This window comes from Acomys minous, assembly GCF_964271855.1.
Source record: "Acomys minous genome assembly, chromosome: 1".
NCBI lineage: Eukaryota > Metazoa > Chordata > Mammalia > Rodentia > Muridae > Acomys > Acomys minous.
In genome coordinates, this window is record NC_140483.1 from 62,924,662 (window position 1) to 62,943,675 (window position 19,014).

Sequence of the window (19,014 nt, forward strand, 5' to 3'; positions counted from 1 at the left end):
TAACATGGCGCCTCAAGCGAAGAATCTTAAACAACAGAAACAGGTTCCCTTAAGGACCTATATCCTCAAAAGCCACAATCAAGACATTGGCTGGGTTGGCTCCTTCCAACTGCTTTTGGAATGTGCCCTGTGCTGAGTTCCTGAAGGTTTGTTGGCGATCTCAGTTCTTTAAAGGGTTGTAGAAGCACACCCCAGTCCACACACACTTTTTAACATACCATTTTTCCTGAGCGTGAGCGTGTGTGAGGAGATTACAAAATGTGCCTGTTTTGTAAGGCCGACATTCATGCTTGGTTAAGATGCATTCTAAGGATTTTGTTTTAACGTGGTCAGTTCAGTAGACTTTTGTTCCCTGTCTCCCAGTAGGCCACCACTGAGGTGCTGGGTTAGGATTTCAAAACAGAATTGTTATTTTAGATGGACTATTTCAATCCACGACACTGCATATGGACAGACCGTGCCTTCCTGAGACAGGATACTTCGGGGCACCAAGTGGACTTTTAGTACCCACTGAATCTTCTGCAGAGTGGAGCAGGGCTCCTGCAGCCCTGTGGGCAGTGTATTCGAGCAGTGACTTGACAGCAGCCCCAGTGCTGCCTAAACATGACTGCTTTGCTGAGAATCCACTCAGAGGCCCGTGGCTCGCCGTGCTGGAGAAGGGAAGTTAGCATACACACTCTTGTTACCGTCCATCAGAATTTCAGTCCATGTCCTAAAGCCTTTTCATTTCAAAACTCACAGGCCTCCTTGTCCTGAGGCTACACAGATGGTTTGAATCTTTGCGTAGACACCATCTCGGGCCCTTCAATCACTACAGAGCCAGAATGAAATTTCAAGGCCATTGATAGTTGAAAGCCATGGCGAACTCAATTAGTTGTCACATAAGGGCTGTTTTCATGTGTGAGGAGGCAGCATGTGTTCTCCTGAAGAAGGCCTATTCTTTATTCAGTTACATACAACCCACGAATCTGCATATTGCCAGAAGTGATGGGAGGTGACCGAGCATCGCAGGACACAGTTTTATTAACTTAGTGGATTTCTTTTGAGTAGAATTTCACTATTGAAAAGAAATAAGATGCAGGATAACGTAGGAACTTCCAAGTTTTCAAAAAAAAAAAAACATTTAAACATAAAAACCCATACATACAAACAACATTTTTTAAGAAGTAAATGTTAAGTCAGGAGATTAATTGGCCCTCAGTGGTTCATAATAGTGTACGTATCAAGAAACTCTATTTGAGGTCTGTGGCCAGAGTTTGCTCTCAAGGGAGATCAGTACAACAGTTAACAAGAGTAGCTTGTATCTCCAAGCATACAGGCTTGGTTTGTGCCTGTATGCATTTTGCTCACACATTTGTTGGGATTGCATTCTATCCCAGGAAGAGATAAGGAGAGAACAGAATGGTATCACATCAGTTAATTATTGCGTTACATAAAGGAGGCCTTTTAAACCTCATCAAACACTTCAGCATAAAAAGCACATGTCATTCCGGAGAGACGGTTACAAGTGAAAAGCAAAGGAGAAAATGCAGAAGGACAAATTAACGGCATCTTTTAAAAGGGCAGATGGTGCCTAGGATGTACAAAATGCTACAGGTATAGGACCTTTTTATCCTGTGTGCTCACATTGGCACTATTGTCAAGCTTTTGTGGCTTATGTGTGTGTGTGCATAGTATGAGTGTGCATGTGTAAGTGGGTCCCTGCTTGCACATGGGTGCAGATGACTGTGTGTGCCCACTCGTGAGAAGCCCAGACATCAACATTGTACATCTTCTTTGATCCCATGTTGCCTCTTTCATGGATACTGGATCTGTAACTGAACCTGGAGATCCTTGATTTGGCTAAACTGGCTGGCTTGGTCTTTGGGGATCCTTCTGTCTCCACCCCCACCCCACGCACAGTACTAGGATTACAGACAACTTTCATATGGGTGTTTTGCCCTGCACGCCTAAATCACGTAGTCCTGACCCTCTAGTATCTCATAGCCTACCAGGGACGAGAAATAGGAAGGCAAAGAGTGCCGATATCATGGATGAGTCGGTGGAGAACTGGGTTAATGAGTTAGTGAGTGGAAGGTGGGTGTCATTTGCATCTCAGTTCTTAAGAACGGAAGGGCAGTTTTGAGAATAAATGTATGGGGTAAGGATTTGTATGTGACTGTGTGCGTGGAGGCTAGAGGACAAGCTCAGCTGCCATTTCTTGTCTTTTTTTCTCTTTCTTGTTCCAAATGGTTTCTCCCTGGCTTGCAGCTTGCAGAGTTGGCTTTGCTGGCTGGCAAGTGAGCACCAGGTATCCACCTGTCTCTGTGTCTCCAGGGCTGAACTGTGCAAGTCTGTGTTCCCATGTCACTCTTATTTTGGTAGGTTGTGGTCGGTTCCTTGTGTACCAAATGACCTATCTCACCAGCTCCAAGGAGTCGCTGCCATTTTTTTGTTGCCATTAAAAGGTAAGTTTCTAAATGGGTAGATTCCTGGTTTTCTTGTTGTTTTCATTTATCTTTGTATTCCAACACAGAAGACTCCTTTGGAGAAAACAACTTTGATTTGGGAAGAATGGAGGCTTCAACTTTACCAGCAAACACAATACCACTAACTTCTGGTTTGGTCCCAAAATCAGTACGTTGAAATCAACCTGTTGGTTTCACCACGGTGCACCGTGTTTGAGAAGGTCTACAGAGTTGTAACACACTCTCAACGTACTGACTTGCATGTATCATAAATGTGGACAGACCTTCCAAGCACGGAAAGAAAGTGTGATATATGATGCTTTAAAATTTTAACGAATGTAGGAAAGGAAAAGAGTAGGTGTAGAGATTTCTTGGGTCCGTGTTGTACCCTATAAAAGTTTGTTTAAAATCTGCTCTCTCCTTCCATATCTGGAAGGATGCATAATGAGGTGAAACACTGTGGAAAGGCTAATTAATTTAGCCCTGACTCAGGGAAAGCTGCCACTGGTCTCCCCATCTGCCCGAGCGACAGGTGCGCCTGCCTCTTGGCATTGTCCTGCCCTCTGCAGCGGGTGACTCCCCAGGATGTCTGTGTGTGGAGATAATGGTCCTTGGACTCCTTGGGAGATGAAACCTGTTCTCTCTACATGCATACCAGATCGCCACCGGGCTCCTATTCTTGGGTTTCCTATTCTTGGGGCTTGCCTAGAAGCAGGGCTGGCTGATGATGAATTGAACCCCACCCCACCCCCAAGATTTTAGAGCATAACACCCTGCCTCAGGGCACAGATGAAAACAGTCATTTATCTAATTTCCCTCTAGGCATTTGGCAGTGTCTTCGTGGGGGAAACTAGGAAGGAGTGTTGATTGAAACAAAGCCCTTGACTGAATTGTGTGTGCATGGGGGAGACTGGATTTGCATTTTTCTTTTGCACTACAGGGTACATTGGCACTTGGAATTTGGTGGTAGTGGTGATGGTTGCGGTAGTGATATCTCTCTCTCTCTCTCTCTCTCTCTCTCTCTCTCTCTCTCTCTCTTTGTTTTCAAGACTGTCTCTCCCACTGACCTGGATTTCCAGGAAGCAGGCTAAGCTAGTTGACCCTTGAGTGCTGCGTAATCACCTGAATCCATATCCCCAGCACCGGGGTTGTAAATGCACGCCACTGTATTTGTCTCTAGTGGGCTCTGGGATTGAACTCAGGTCCTCATATGTACGTAGTAGCAAGCACTTTACCAGCTGAGCCATTTCCCCAGCCTCAGTGTCTTCTAGATAAAAATCTATTAAACGTTTCTGTTCAGTACATGTTAAGTTGCGCTAGAATGCATCGCACCCTCAGAGAAGCAGACTATTTCTCACATTATTTGGGAGGCAGTATTCACAGGGTGGCAGGTATGAAAGCACTGGTGCTAATGAGTTTGATTTTACCTTAATATATATTCATTGGTATTTTATGTTTTGGGAAAAAAATGGCATTTAAGCTGTTGAGAAAAGGGATGCAAGGATATTTTTCCAGCATGTGTGAAGATCTTAAATGTTGTCTTGCCAGCACGAGGGCCTGAATTCAATTTCCAGAAGCCGTCAGAAAAAGCCAGGTGTGGTACTGTGTGCTTGTAATCCCAAGTCAGGGTGGGCAGAGTCAGTGGTCCGCCATCCTAACCTGCGTGGCAAGACTTCAGGTTCAGTGAGAGAGCATGTCTCAAAGAGGAAGGTGCCCCCCATGGCACCATTGGGGATGTCTTGCTGGAAGGGTCATTGCTGTATTTGTAGGCCGGATGAGACTCGTTACCTTTTCCCCTTGGCAGCTTGCATAAAACTTTAGGGTACTATGAGAGCTAGCCCCCTAGAAGGAGACTTCCAAGTGAATTTCAGCTCAATTCCTCACATTCCTACGTGTGAAGAATATGGTGTCTTCAGCGGTAGAATTCTTACTGTGAGGTTCTGGGAGGCAACCCAGGGCTGTAGGAATAACCGGAACTGTTTTCAGTTTCTCGTCGCCCCACCCCTCCCCAGTGTGTGTGACACAGAAGGGACTTGGATGGGGGAAACACGGGATGGAAGTAATGTAAACGGAGTACTCGTGTATGAAATTCTAAACCAATTTTCAATTAAAAAGAAAAATGGTAACCTGCTGTCCTTCCTCTGAGTGCCACCAGGTCTCCCCCTCCAGGGGACATGAACATATACAGGGGGAGGTAATCCCCCTCAGGAACAGTCATAGGGGAGGGGAATAAGGGGAAAATGGGAGGGAGGGAGGAATGGGAGGATACAAGGGATGGGATAACCATTGAGATGTAACAAGAATAAATTAATAAAGGAGAAAAATAAAAAAATTAAAAAACAACAACAACAAAAAAGAAAAATGGAAGAATATGGTGTCTGAAGAGTGACATTTGAGTTTGACTTCTGATTTCCAGATCACACACACACACACACACATACACACACACACACACACACACACACACTATATTATATACTATATATATTCTAACACATGTATTGCTGTTTTATGAACTTAGTAAAAAATTAATAATGGTCATATTTAAGCTTTGATTAGTGACAGAAAAGGCATTTGTCCTGCTTGCCCAAGCATCTCATGTTTTCACAACATTCATGGGCATGACTTCGCTTTAGCAGTGTTCAGACAGTCTCGGGGCTCTTTGCCCTTCCTGAGGATATATGGGGTTAAATCCTTAAGTGGTAATGCTGATAGTGTTTGCCCGTTTTGTTCTTATTCTGTCACAGTAATGGCTTGCCAGAGACTGCCCCATGTGACATCACAGCACCAGAGGCAGAGATGGGAGTTGTGGGCTCTTGGTTTTGTTTGTTTGTTTAGTTACTTTAAAAAATGTGTTCACTTTACATCCTGATTGTATTCCTCTCCCTCACTGCCTCCTTGTCTGACCCCTCCATGGAATCTTGTTTTTATTAACCAAGCATGAGTGTTATCTGCTAAAGGATAAAATTGTGCTGCTCATTTTATTTTTTGTTTTAAAAATCTATGATTCTTGGTGCTAGAAATGGGGTATAGAGGCTAAATTCTTGTAGAGATCCTGAGTCCAGCTCCTAGGACTCATGTTGGGGATGCACAACACTTGTTACTCCATCTCTAGGGGATCTGATACCCTCTGGCTTCTGTCAGCATCCACGTGTACGTACACATACCCACAAACAGACATACAGATAAAAATAAGCCTTAAAACCCCACATATATCTAACAATTAGATTTCTATGTTAGCCTACAATATAATTATACTTTTTATTTATTTTCAGACACAGTCTTAGTAGCCCCAACTGGCTATGTATTCCAAGGATGACCGTATATTACTGACATCTGCCTGCACCTCTGAATTATTGGCATTACAGGTGTGCCCCACCGCGCCTGTTTTATGCCACTCTGTGGATGGAACCTGGGCCTTTGTCCAAGTGGGACAAACACTCTGCCTTCATAGCCATGCCCCAAATGCCTTATTGTTTACTGTGCAAACCAGCTTTCTAGTGCTGGGCCCCTAGGCTGACATGCATTGTATGTTTGGCATTCTTTCTGGTTGCATGTCTCATACATGCTGGATTTAGAATTGTCTTATTTGTATTCATTCCCCAATACTATAACTAATACCAGGCCTAGAATAAAGTCTCATTAGTGTATGCTGAGTGAACTAGAATTTTAATTTATCATTGGATTATGTAGTTTCTGTTATGAGATTATTCTAGGTAAATTAAAGATATACCTCATCCAAGTTTCATTTCTGTTGTTGTGATTAAAAATAAAAACCCAACCAAACAATCAACTTAGGGAGAAAGTAGTATATTAAGCTTACAATTCCAGTGTGCAGTTCATTCTAGCAGAGAAATCACTGCGGGTGCTCAGAGCAGTGAGTCACATCACATCCACAGCCAGAATCAGAGGAGACCAAGCCTGCATGCTCACTGGCTTCCACTCAACTCAACTTTTCCGCTCTCACATGGTTCGGGACCCTTGGCATAGGGAATGGTTTCACTCACGGTGGGCTGGGTCTTCCTATATCATCAATTTAATTAAGACAATCCCCCACATAGAGGACTTCAGACCAACCCCATGTAGACAATCTGTTATTGAGGCTCGTTCTACATGTTTCTAGGTTGGGTCAAATTGACAACGCTAACTATCAGGGGCATATATTTTAGGCACCATGCACATTATTAAGTTTTAACTCCATGGGTATATTAGAACTAAAATGAATTTGTATGCACACGGGGGTGGGGGGGGGAGTTTTGCAGGCAGTTTGAACAGCCCAGTATCTTTGCCACAGCAAAAGGAACTGGCTTGGGATCTGCAAAGTCCTCAATATTTTGAAATTTTATTCTTCAAAATATGTCTGAGCACACATAGCTATTACAGGTTATTTTTTTTTCCTGGAAAGGTGATGTAAAAATGATATCTAATGCTTCCATCAAAGGACAGAGTCTGTAACACATTGCAGCAGAGTAACATTGCAACACAGAATCTGTAACAGCTTGCTTGATGGGAGGAGGCATTGCCCAGTCCGCTACATGGCTACATCTCCTGTTCTCTGCTCCACAGTGTGGAGCTGTGTGTAAGGATGAGACTTAGCAGTAAGAACATGCATTGGCTCACACTTGTGTTGTTGTTTCTGCTGCTCTGCCTTCAGGACATCTCCGTTGGTTACCATCTGCCCAGTGAATAGCGGCAGATATGGCGGCTTCTTTTCTTCCTGACCAATATGTGTGGAACTCATGGACCCCTTATAGAGAAACTAATGAATATTGAATTGTTTCAGGAAAATTCTGGAATCAATTCTGATGCACCAGAAGGCCCCGTAGACCCCGGAGTCTGTGTTCTTCATTCATTATACACTGAACACAGCCGCCCACTTCTGGGTGGCTTCTCTTTGACAAGTGTTTTCTAAACACTGAAGCCTTGTAGGTATTTTCAGGTTTTTATAAATGTCAGTGGTTTCACTGGGGGGGGGGGCGTTCTTGCATGGGCTTCCTTGCAGATCTGCCATTTGTATTCTGCAGACCAATGGTTCACATGAAAAGAGAATTCATTGTCTTTTATTACTATCTTGGGTTGGGTGCAGAGGAAGATGTTGAGTGCCTTCCTCTATCACTCCTTATTCTTTTGACACAGGGTCTGTCACTGATCCTAGAACTAGCCTGGTGGCCAGTAAGCCCTAGAAGTCCTCCTGTGTCTGCTCCCCCTAGCATTGGGGCAATAGGCACATGTGTGGCCATGCCTGAATTTTTTTTACGTGGGTGTTAGGAGATTGGAGCATAGGTCCTCATGCTTTCATAGAAAGCACTCTTCCACACTCACCCATCTCCCTGGGGCTTGTGTTGAAGGACTTTAGCAACCTAAGACTAATTCTCCATTTGGGTATAAAACGTGTTAAGAAGAGAGGGTCTATTTCTTCCTGAGAGTTAAACATGTTATTTCATTGAACTGGAAGTGGGGTGAGAGCTGTGTCTGATTTACTGTGTGTGTTTGATATTGTGTTTTGTCCCTGTTCTGGAGATAAGGATCCATGGCTTGTGATCACATATCCCCGGGCATTGGTTTTGTAATCATAAACTCGGTACCAGTTTCATAATGAACTCCTGACTTTGCGGCAGAACGAAATAGGGATGTGTCCTGAAATAGCAGTTGTGTGTTGTCAGCAGGAGAGAACTAAGCCCCTCAGCCGGGAGCGTGAGGGTGCATTTGCTGTGGGGAGCTTCAAAGGCAAGCATTCTTTGTTTGTTTGCTTATGTATTTATTTTTACACAAAACGGCTTGTAAGGAACATTCAATTAGCATGAAAAAGAAGCTGGTCCCAACTGGCTTCACACCCAGTCTGGAACTACAGGTTGGAAGGCATGGTATGCCAGGATGTCTAGGGCAAACATGATTATTGATGAAAGAGACTGAGCTGTTTGTTTCTGATAGCTTGATTGGGTCTATTACTCGACCCCACACACGTCAGTGTATAGACAGAGGGAAGACTGCAGGGTGGATGCTGATGCTGCCACCTCTCATACGGCTTGATCACTTCTTTGTTTCAATCAGGACTTTGTTTTCCCCAGGGATAGATCAGGATTTAGTTTTCCTGTGGCATCTTTCGGTGCTTCCCATTCTAACCTTTTATTAATTCTAAGTTAATGTACTGATTAACTACAATACCACCATCCAAGGCTGAATCAGGATTGTCACCCTGCCTGTTTGGAGTAACTTTCCTTTTTCCCTGGAGTTGATGTTTGCCTACATATTGTGTCCTAACCTCTGATTCCAACAAAGGCTGCTCTGACACACAAGTGTTCCTCAGTACCGGCACACACATAGGTTACTTTGGTGTAACAATCCTTCTTTTATATATTTACTTACATGAGTATCTCTACATGTGTGTGCCAGCACAGAAAAGGATGTCCCCCGTCCTGTCATACCATTCTCTGCCTTAATCTCCCGAGACAGGGTCTGCCACTGAACCTGCATTTAGGATGGCAGTCTGCAAGCCCCAGGGATCTTCCCGCCTCTGCCCCCCATGGAGCTGGAGTTACAAACACATAACAATGTAACAACGTCAGACATTTGAACTCAGGTCCTCGTCCTTGCTCAGCTAGTGCCCTATCCAACGAGACTTTCTCCAGCCCTGCAACAATTGATTTGTTTCTGAGGAGACATTATTCTGGATTGGATTCCAAAGAGCTGATCTTCAGGGGTTTCTTTATTTTTAAGTAACACTTTTTTTTTTTTTTGGTTAATTCCTTAAGGATGTCATATGTGTGTTCAATGTGTTTGATTATATTCACTCCCCAATTCCTCCTCTAAGTTGTCCCAGGCCTATTTCCCCACCAGTTCCTGGCTCCCTATTTTGAATCCTTTCTAAAGTTGGTGCAGCTCTCAGACCTCACCAGAAAAAAATCTCTTGGTGCAGGAAGTAGTGGTCAGTGCAAAAATTCAAACTGGTCGAAGCCAAGAGAGTAAGTGTCATCTGAATGCTGAGCCACAGTGGGACACTCACTCCTCCCCCCCCTCCTTCTTCTCCATCTTCCACTCCCTGTCTCTCCCTCCCTCTCTCTCTCTTAGTTCAAGGATTATTGTAGGAACGAAAAATTGCAACAGTTAGAAGTCAGGGATGACCGAGCAAAGCAGGGTTTGTGGAAATGACACTACCACGGGACTCCTGAAGACCCAGCAGCTGTGGCTGTTTGTATAAGAGCTTCACAACACAAGGAATGTTCCAGCATGCTGGAGGGAGGGGATCCTGCAGTGCTTTTGACAGCTGATGGCCTCTGGGGTACATGGCACAGCATCCAGCTTTTCCCATAAGTCCTGGGCTTCCAGTTCCTATAAGTCCTCATGCTTGCAAGGCAAGCACTTCATGGACTGGCTCCCTCCTTCGCCTGGAAAGTTGGTTTTGTTTCTTTGTTTTGGGCGATCAGGTGTGCCACAGCCACTGGAGGCCAGAAATCTTCTCACCAACCCAGGGATGGGGCAGCCCTGTCTGTGTTCCCTGGTGGCTGTAGTGGAGGAGGGATGGAGTGCCACTCAGACACGTTCATCTTACCTGTAGGAGAGGGATTTCAGGGGACATGATTATGTAGGCTGAGAGCCAAAGCTGCTGCTTGTCTCTGTGTCACCGCTCACTGTTTAAAAGATTGAAAAGCTGTTCAAAATGCACGGATTATCACGAGCACTCTTAACATTTCAGTGACTACTCTATATGTTGAAAGTGTAGTTATGAAGAATATGAAATGAATCTCATTATGAAGTATGAATACTAAACCTGATTTAACATGTATTTATTTATTGCGTGTGTGTGTGTGCGCGCGCGTGTTTACGTAGAGGTCAGAGGCTGGCTTTCAGGGACCGGTTTTCTCTTTCCACCTGTGGGTTCCATAGATCACGGATGGATCTCAGGCCCTCAGGCTATCACAGCAAGCACCTCTACCTTCTGAGCCATCTCACTGACTCATGATCAAAATTTGTTTTCCAAGACAGAGTTTCTCTATGTTATCTTGGCTGTCCTGGACTCGCTTTGTAGACCAGGCTGGCCTTGAACTCACAGTGATTCCCTGTGTCTGCCTCCTGAGTGATGGGATTAAAGGTGTGCGCCACCATGCCCGGCTTCATGATCAGATTTTAAAATCTGTATTTTAGAAAACTTTTTAGGCCTTGGAAAGTAATCTATGGAGTTTTAGTTTAGACTCTGGTGTGAGGAAATCTGATGTTTGGCCCTGTCACACCCTGGCTCAGAGCTCAGTTGCTCACACAGCTTCTTTGACCCTCAGTGTCCTCTTCTACAGAATGAGTAGCCATGAGGCGCATAGGAGAACTGGCAAAGTAACCAATAGAGTTGGTTTCCTACAGCAAGCTTGCAAATGATGTTCTGTTTTTTTCCAAGAATGGTGTACAGTTATGTTTTGTTTGCTTTTTAAAATCCAGCTCTCGTATAGAGGGAAAAGAGAAAACAATTAAAAATACATAATAAAGTCAATACTGAAGTACTAATGAAATATCCTCAGAAACTTAAATGACAGAGGACATATGCAAACAAGGATGGTGGAGCACTGCGCAACCTAACATTCAATATTTATTCCTCTATTATGAAGTCCCAAACAAAAGAGTGAGTGTCGTGATGCTACAGAGAGATGATGCCCCAGGGACCAATCACCTTAAATATTTAATATTAAACGTGGTGGAGGGAAGGAGGGAAGTAAAGGATGGGGCTTCTCTAGAGATCTCAAAAGAATGCTTCCCAGCCATGTGGTGCTATCTCAGCCCTGGGAACACCCTGGGAATACCTAATGGCATGCTTCTTTCTCTCCAGGGAGAAGTTGGCTGTGGCCAGGCTGCAGAGAGAAGTCGCCCAAAGGACAAACCAAGGGGCCATGGTGAGTCTTGGCTCATCTGTCTCTCTTCCTGTGAGTCTCCTGTCCTGGGAGCTGTTGCTTCAAAACCATTCAGTCCCAGCAAAGCATGTGAAAACCAAATATTTGCTTGTAGCCAACTCCATGATTATGCCTTTGTAAATGATGTATGTGTTTCAGTGTAGATAGCTATGCCACGGAAGGTGAGAGAGACACAGACAGATGGCAGACCCCTGGACCAGATTCGAAATAACACTCAAATGTTCAGAGGGGTGGATGGCTGTTAATTGAGAATCTTGATTGGATAGTCAGGCTTTCGTCTGTCAGTGCCAAGTCCGTAAATGTACAAATTGAGATTCTTTTAGATAAGGACAATTTAATATAATTCAACCTTCTCCCTTATTCAAAGGTAAACAAAACAAATTACAGAAAGAGCCTCGGGGTGTTTCCTAATGTAATTGCCTTTTATTCTCTCCCTCCTTTGTATCTGCAGGGTGTTTTACCCTGTCCTATCAGTTTGACTTCTTAGGAAAACTGATGTTTCTCGGTTTCTGTATGGTACAAAAAAATCAATAGTTATTCTTTGGTCCACCTAAACTTCATTTTTATGGACCACTGTCTTTGCCAGAGTATCTGCTGGGGTGCCACTGTAACATCTGAGGTGACCGTCTGGGCACACAGGGAGCCTGTGTGTGTGTGAATTAACTGCTGTTGCAAACTCCAAGAAGAAAATATCACACCATTCCTGTATTTTGCCCCTCTTCTGACAAGACAGTGGCAGCTGTGCGAATTTTCAGCAGAAGGCTCTGCTGTCTATGAGGAGGAAGTGGCATGTTTGTTTGCAGCCTCCAAGGCTGCTACTGTTTGAGTCCGTGAGAGCTAAGTGACAGATCATCCACCAAAAAGAGGAAGAAGCTTGAGGAAGTCGCTGGTCCTGTGCTTGTCCTCATGGGGAAGCTGAATGCATCTCAGGTGCACAGGAGACCAGAAATGTGCTAACATATTTTGGGAAGGCACATCACACTGTTTGTTGTGCTAGGCATCAGAACTCCCAGAGAGTCTACAACTGTTCAAACAATTAAGGCAGCTACAGGGAAGTATCATTGAGCAATAGGAAAACAAGTTGGAAAAACTCCAAGGTCTGAGTGGGAAGCCACCCCCTTCCCCATCTGCATTGCTCACTGCTTTGTGGAAGGCCCTGGAGGGCAGAGAACAAGCCTGGCTGTCACTCCTCAGCTAAGGTTGACTTGTGTTTGGAGACGGGCTCTCTTACTGGCCTGGGGCTCACTGAGTAGGCGGGGCTGGCTGATCAGCAGGCTTCAGGGGTTCTGCTAGGCCTCACTTTCCAAGCACTGGGATTACAAACATACATCACCATGTCTGGGGTGATGGATTCTGGATAGAACCAGGTAGGTCCTCATGGTTGCACAGCAAGAATTAGCCATGTGAGCTTCCTCCATAGTCCAGGAGTAGTTTTTGGTTTTGGTTTTTGGTCTTTGGTTTTGTTTGCTTGTTTGTGATTATGTAATAAGCTCTTCACTTTCGAATATCATTAAATCCACATGAACAGAACATGACACACCTATAGCCCTTCATCCAGTTTCCCCTGATACCAACATCTTACATGGCTGTGGTATGATCTCCAATGTTGTTATATGAGTGTTAATTAAACCCCAGACTTTACTAAGACATCACCATGACCCATCTGTGACCTACGGTCCAGTGCAGGACTCTGCGTTTCATGTGGAAAGGTTCCCTGTTAGTTACAGGGATGAACCCATGAACACATGCGTGGAATATGGACCCCAGTCTGGGGTAATGCCAGGCTGGATTCATAGCACAGTAGCTGTTGTTTATTGTACCCAAGGCAACAAGTTTGGCCTGGGAATTGTGTTCTATTAAAGAAGATTTTGGGTATCTTGGATGTTTTATGTTGGTTTTCCTAGTTGTTAAGGGAAATGCACTTCACCATTAGTTTACCGTTGCTTTCATTATTTCACCCAGTTTGTCTTCCTTCGGAGAGCTTGTTTAACCTATGGTCTTTTCTGCTGGCTCAGTGTATCCTGCCTTTGAGTCTTCAGTGCACCACAGCTTTTGTTAATGCAAAAAGAAGATCCACTGATCAACACGAAGACCTCATTCTTGTTATCTCATAGAACCATTCAATTAAAAAAAATTCTTTCTTATATGTGAATCTTTGAAAGTTGCAATTATACATGTTTTGGTGTGAAGTTAGAATCATATATACACCAAACTGTTAGCTAATTTTAAAATCTTGAATGTGAACTTTGCGATCTTCCAAATGCTCACATCAAATCTGGCCTTTGATGGGATTACTTACCCTTTGCCAGTGAAATCTCTGTGCATACAGCCAACCCATACAAAGGAAATGGCAAGAATAATAGTGTTTGCCTTTAAAAAATTTAGTTATTTCATTTTATGTATATAAACATTTTACCCATATGTATGTGTGTATGTATGTATGTATGTATGTGTATAATGTATGTGCATGTGTATCACACACATGCCTGGTGACTTTGAAGGTCAGAAGAGGGGGATCGGACTCCTAGAATTAGAGTAATGGATGCTTTTGGGCCACTAGTAGGGTGCTGGGAACCAAATCCTAGGACCACTATAAGACTAACAGGGGTTCTCAAGCACTGAGCCATCTTTCCAGCCCTGGAAACTCACCCTAAAACAATGTGATTGGTTGTGAGAAAAGAGGATACTGATTATTGCTGGAGAGAATGTCAGTTGGTGCAGCCACAGTCCCATTCAATGGGGAAGACTCTCAAGGACCTAACACTACACCTGCCCAGCCACCCACCCTGAAGTATCCAAAGGACTCTTAAGTCAGCACACTGCATGGATAATTGCACGGCCAGGCTTGTTGTTCCTCATAGTTGTGAGGAAATGGAACCAGTGTCCATCAGTAGATGAACAAATACAGAAAATGTGCTCCAGATGTGTAATATCTTTCCAGTTGTGGTAAAAAATGAAATCATGACATCATCAGGGAAATCTAGACTCTAAGATAAATAGCATTTCATTTTAAATGCAAAACCTAAGTTTAAAGTTATGTATATGTAAGTGGTGTGCGTGCATGTGTGTGTTGTGTGTGTTCATATCTGTATGCATATTAGAAAACTGGAAAGCACATCATGATGGGGGAAGAAGAAAGCTTATAGGACAGGGAAATTAAATACGTATGATAAGGAAGTAGAAGAAAGTATGTATGAGCTTGGGAAGAAAGGGAGGCATCCAGCCAGCTGAGAGCAGGCATGGGGGAGGGTGGTGGGGAAAGGTAATGACATAGCATGAAAATGCTGGAACTCTACCACTTTTCCCAGCTTGTGAATGAAGGCTTCAGAAAGCATTTATAAAGAAAATGAGGGCACTGGGTAGGTGGCTCATTTATTAAAGCCCTTGACATACAAGCCTAAGGACCTGAGTTCAATCCCCAGAACCCACATAAAATTCTGAGCATGCTGGTGTATGCCTGTTGTAGAAACTCTGAGGGGGTGGGGACAGGAGGATTGTTGAGGTGGGGACAGGAGGATTGTTGAGGCACATTGACAAGCCATTCTAGCCTGTTTGACAAATTGAAGCCCATTAAGAGAACCTATCTCACAAAACCGAAGTGGCAATCTCAAGAGGGCTCAGCAGATAAAGGTGCTTGCCACTAATTGCGACAATCTGAGTTTATCCGCAGAGCCCACATGATGTAAGGAAATCATGGACTCCTCCAACTTGTCCTCTGACCTCCCAAACATGCACGGTAGCACCCATAGTTTAATAATAAGTGTAGTCACGGCAAGATCTGTTGACTGCTCTCTTGTTAACATTCAAGACAGTTGGTTTTGAAGTTGTTGTAGCTAACGTGATGGCAGCTCCCTGCCATTTGACTTGCATTTTCTTTATGATAAAGATGTTGCTCAGTTACAATCCACCTGCTTTCCACTGGCAACATCTGGTGGGTTGTTTTTGCCTACTTGAAGGAGTGACAACTGATTTTCCTCTTTGTCCAGTTGTACGTTATATTTATTTATTTATTTATTTATTTATTTGTACAGTCTCATCACAATATATGTTGCCGGCTTTTCCTCACCTTTTCATTTGCCCACTTCCTTTAAAGATTGGTACCTTTGGATGACTAGAAATATTTTAATATTGATTTTTTAAATTTAACATCAATAGGTTCTGTCTTTGAAGATTTTTTTGCCTATAGTATGTTTATAAACATTACCTCATATTTTCCTCTGCATGGAACAAGATGTGCTTTAGTCACATCTATTTAAATTGATAGATGCCTAAATTCTGTCTGTGATGAGTGGTACGGGATGACATGTACTTTATACAAAATCAATACATGCATGTGTGACAGTTCAAAAGATGATCTTCCTTTGAGTTTTCATACCAAAATTTGCTGAAAACCATTTCCCTCTACACATACAAGTCTGTACCTGATGTTTACTTTTTAGATTAATTTTTAAAATATTTATTATATATCTATTTATTTGTGTGTGTGTTTGTGAGTGAGTGAGAGAGAGACAGAAAGAGACAGAGAGAGACACACACAGAGAGAGAGATAGACAGACAGACACAGACACAGAGACACAGACACAGACAGAGACAGACTTACTCTTGGGCTGAGTTACAGTTGGTCATGAGCTACCAGGTCATCTGCAAAAGCCTCAAGAGCTCTTGAGGGCTGAGGCATCTCTCCAGCCTCCCCCCCCCCCTTTATCTGTTTCTTTCTCCCTCCCTTGAAAATGCTGCATCATTTGATTGCTGTGACTGACTGCCTAGCAAGGTTTAAAATCAGGTAGTCCTGACTTTGTTGTTTCCTTGACTTTTCATAACTCCAAGTCCCTTTAATTGACACACAGCCGAGGAGTCAGCTGATCAATACCTGAAGAAACGCCCTGGGGCTTGCTAACAATAGTACTGAGCATTTAGGTGGACAGGAGGACATCCATCTGCAGTATCAAGTCTCTCTATATTTTAGGCATGAGCTCATGAGATCTTCAGTTTTCTTTTAATTCTAAATTGCAAAGAGAATGTTGAGGGGTTTGGATTCTTTTTAGACTGCCAGTTAAATGTGGGCCACAGGTTCTGATCCTATGTATGAGTCATGGTCCTTCTTTTGAGTTCATCTTCCGTGACATTCACAGCCCTGTGGGCTAGTGTGTGTTTGGGCCCAGGTGTGGCACCTTGGCTTTGGTCTTAGTAGCTCTGTCGTTAACTGTCCTTTGACACCATTGGATCAGACCTGAGCCCTTGTGCTCAGAGGTGAGCATGGCAGCTCATGGCAGCGTCCTAGGGGTGCTCTCCAGCTCTTTCTTTACTAAATATCTCTGGCGTGTTTTGATCCTCCCCTGGAGCCTCTTTCCTTTCCTAATTCATTTTGCAGAAGGCCAGAACTTTAATTCCCTTATCTTCTCCAATAAACAAACCATTCCTGGGGCTTGGTAGGCAGAAAACAGAGAGGGCAGGGAGCAGCAGGAATCTGCCTCTCCCTCTCTGGAAGGAAAGCAGGTCCCTGCCAGAAACACTGTTTTCAATTAGATAAAAATTCATTTGATTTGAGCTACAGCATCATGTTTGCTGACCCTGCCCTTAGCTGCTTGATGGTGTATAAATAGAGCTATACAGCCCTAAGTGAGTGAAGAAGTTCAAGTCCAGGGTAACTGTTTTCAGACCACTCCATCAGAGCTAATGCTGGTAGTAGTTTCATTGATTTTAGGGGGCATTGTTGTGTCACACATTTTTGGCGATGAGAGCGTGCACGCGCATGCACACGCACACACACACACCCCTACTCATCCCAGATAGAAGTTGTCATAATGTCCAAAATATGGATATCCCCAAAGCCCAATGATGAACCAATGAGCTTTATGAGTTAATTACAGGAATATGGATGATGGGTTACTGCAGGTAACCTTGTGTAACCAAAGCTTACCTAGAAGAGGTGACAGTGCACAAAAGCTGGGCACACTACACAGCCTGCAGGCAACTTAACAGGTTGGAGACTGTCCCTTCTAGGAGGGTCATTGGCCTAATCCCCTTCAGGGCAGCTCATCTCCTCTCTGAGACGTCCAGTCTGGCCTGTCTGAGAATGGCTCTCAGCATCTTTATTGTTTCCTCTTGGAGGGAAGGACCTAGTGAATCTGATCAGTTTCAGGAACTTCCTGAAGCTATTTTGAGTTGTTTACTTTATGTCTTAAGTAACTTTACTTGGAGATGGAACGTTTCATATGAGAGGAAACTGCTACACAGCAAGCAGAGACAGAGCTGAGGTTAAGTTTCTTTCTTTTTTTACTTGAGTACATACTGGGAACACAATAGGTGTGTGTGTGCACCATATATATTTATGTATATGTATATATAATACAGATGTGCACATAGGTGGTTGTATGGGGAGCACAGTAGGTGTCTGTGTGTATGTGTGTATGTGTACATATACACCCATACATGTGTAAGACATAGGTGCACATAGCAGGTTGTACAGGGAAAACAATAGGTGTGTGTGTGTGTGTGTGTGTGTGTGTGTGTGTATACATATATACCCACACATATATGATACAGATGTGCACATAGGTGGTTGTATGGGGAGCACAGTAGGTGTCTGTATGTATGTGTGTATGTGTACATATACACCCATACATGTGTAAGACCTAGGTGCACATAGCAGGTTGTACAAGGAAAACAATAGGTGTGTGTGTGTGTGTGTGTGTTTGTGTGTGTGTACATATATACCCACACATATATGATACAGATGTGCACATAGGTGGTTGTACACATATATTAATTCAAAATACATATTTGAAAGCACTGACTTCACTGATGTATTCTTAGCAACTATAAGCACAAAGTCAGTTTATACATAGTAGGCTATCCTCAGCATGCTTAATTTTCTACAAAGGTATTGGTATGTTAAGGAAACCATCCTTTTAAAGATAATTAGCAATTCGACTGGAATTTTCCTTTTTTCATCAAAGACTGGAACGCTTCCAAGTGACACAGCAACCCTAGTTCCTGGCTGCCTTCCATTCTGTTACTTCCTTTAGCATGCACACTGGTGTTTGCTTCAGAATTATTCACAGCAGCTGCTGGGTGTCCAGGAGCAGAGGGATGGGTAGGGAAAAGTACTTTGTCTGCAGTGGATATTTGTTCAGCCATAAAGAAGGAAGTCATGCCATTTGTAGGAAAGTGGGCACAGCCTGAGATGATCTCAGAGACAACTATGATGTGTTTTCTCGGTCTCTTGTTTTCTTTCCTCTAAGTCTCTATATTAGGTATTAATGGGTGCCCTCCAACTTTCAGTGGGTTAAGGTAGAGATGACAAACCTTTCCCTATATTCTTACTTTTAACGCCCACTATACTGTTAACATTTACAGTGGGTTTTCTGTAGGCAGCGTAGAGCTGGATCATGTTTTTAGTTTATTTTATTTTTAATCCACTCTACAAATCAGTGTGTGTGGGAGGGGGGGGAGGGTTGTTTTGCTTTTAAGATTTATTCTGGTTTTATTTATGTGTGTGTGTTTGTATCTCTCTGTGTATGTGTAGCAGTCTTCTAAGGCCAGAGGAGGCTATGGGATCGCCTGGAACTGGAGTTAATAGGCAGTTGCCAGCCACACAGTATGGATGGTAGGATGCAAACCTGGGTCCTCAGCCAGAGCAGGAAGTGCTCTCTAAACCACTGAGCCATCTC

General features: G+C 43.5%; 1 protein-coding gene across 10 annotated transcripts in view; it reads left to right on the forward strand.

Annotated features, from left to right (window-relative positions):
- NCKAP5 (NCK associated protein 5) overlaps nt 1-19,014 on the forward strand; it is a 915,906-nt gene that overhangs the window by 368,280 nt on the left and 528,612 nt on the right. For 8 of the 10 annotated variants that reach the window (XM_084799427.1, XM_084799426.1, XM_084799429.1 and 5 more), the window contains one exon: nt 11,260-11,323. The exons of the other annotated variants lie outside the window; for them this stretch is intronic. In XM_084799427.1, the coding sequence (XP_084655553.1) occupies nt 11,260-11,323 (64 nt within the window). The remainder of the gene's footprint in view (nt 1-11,259; nt 11,324-19,014) is intronic. 10 annotated transcript variants of the gene reach the window in all.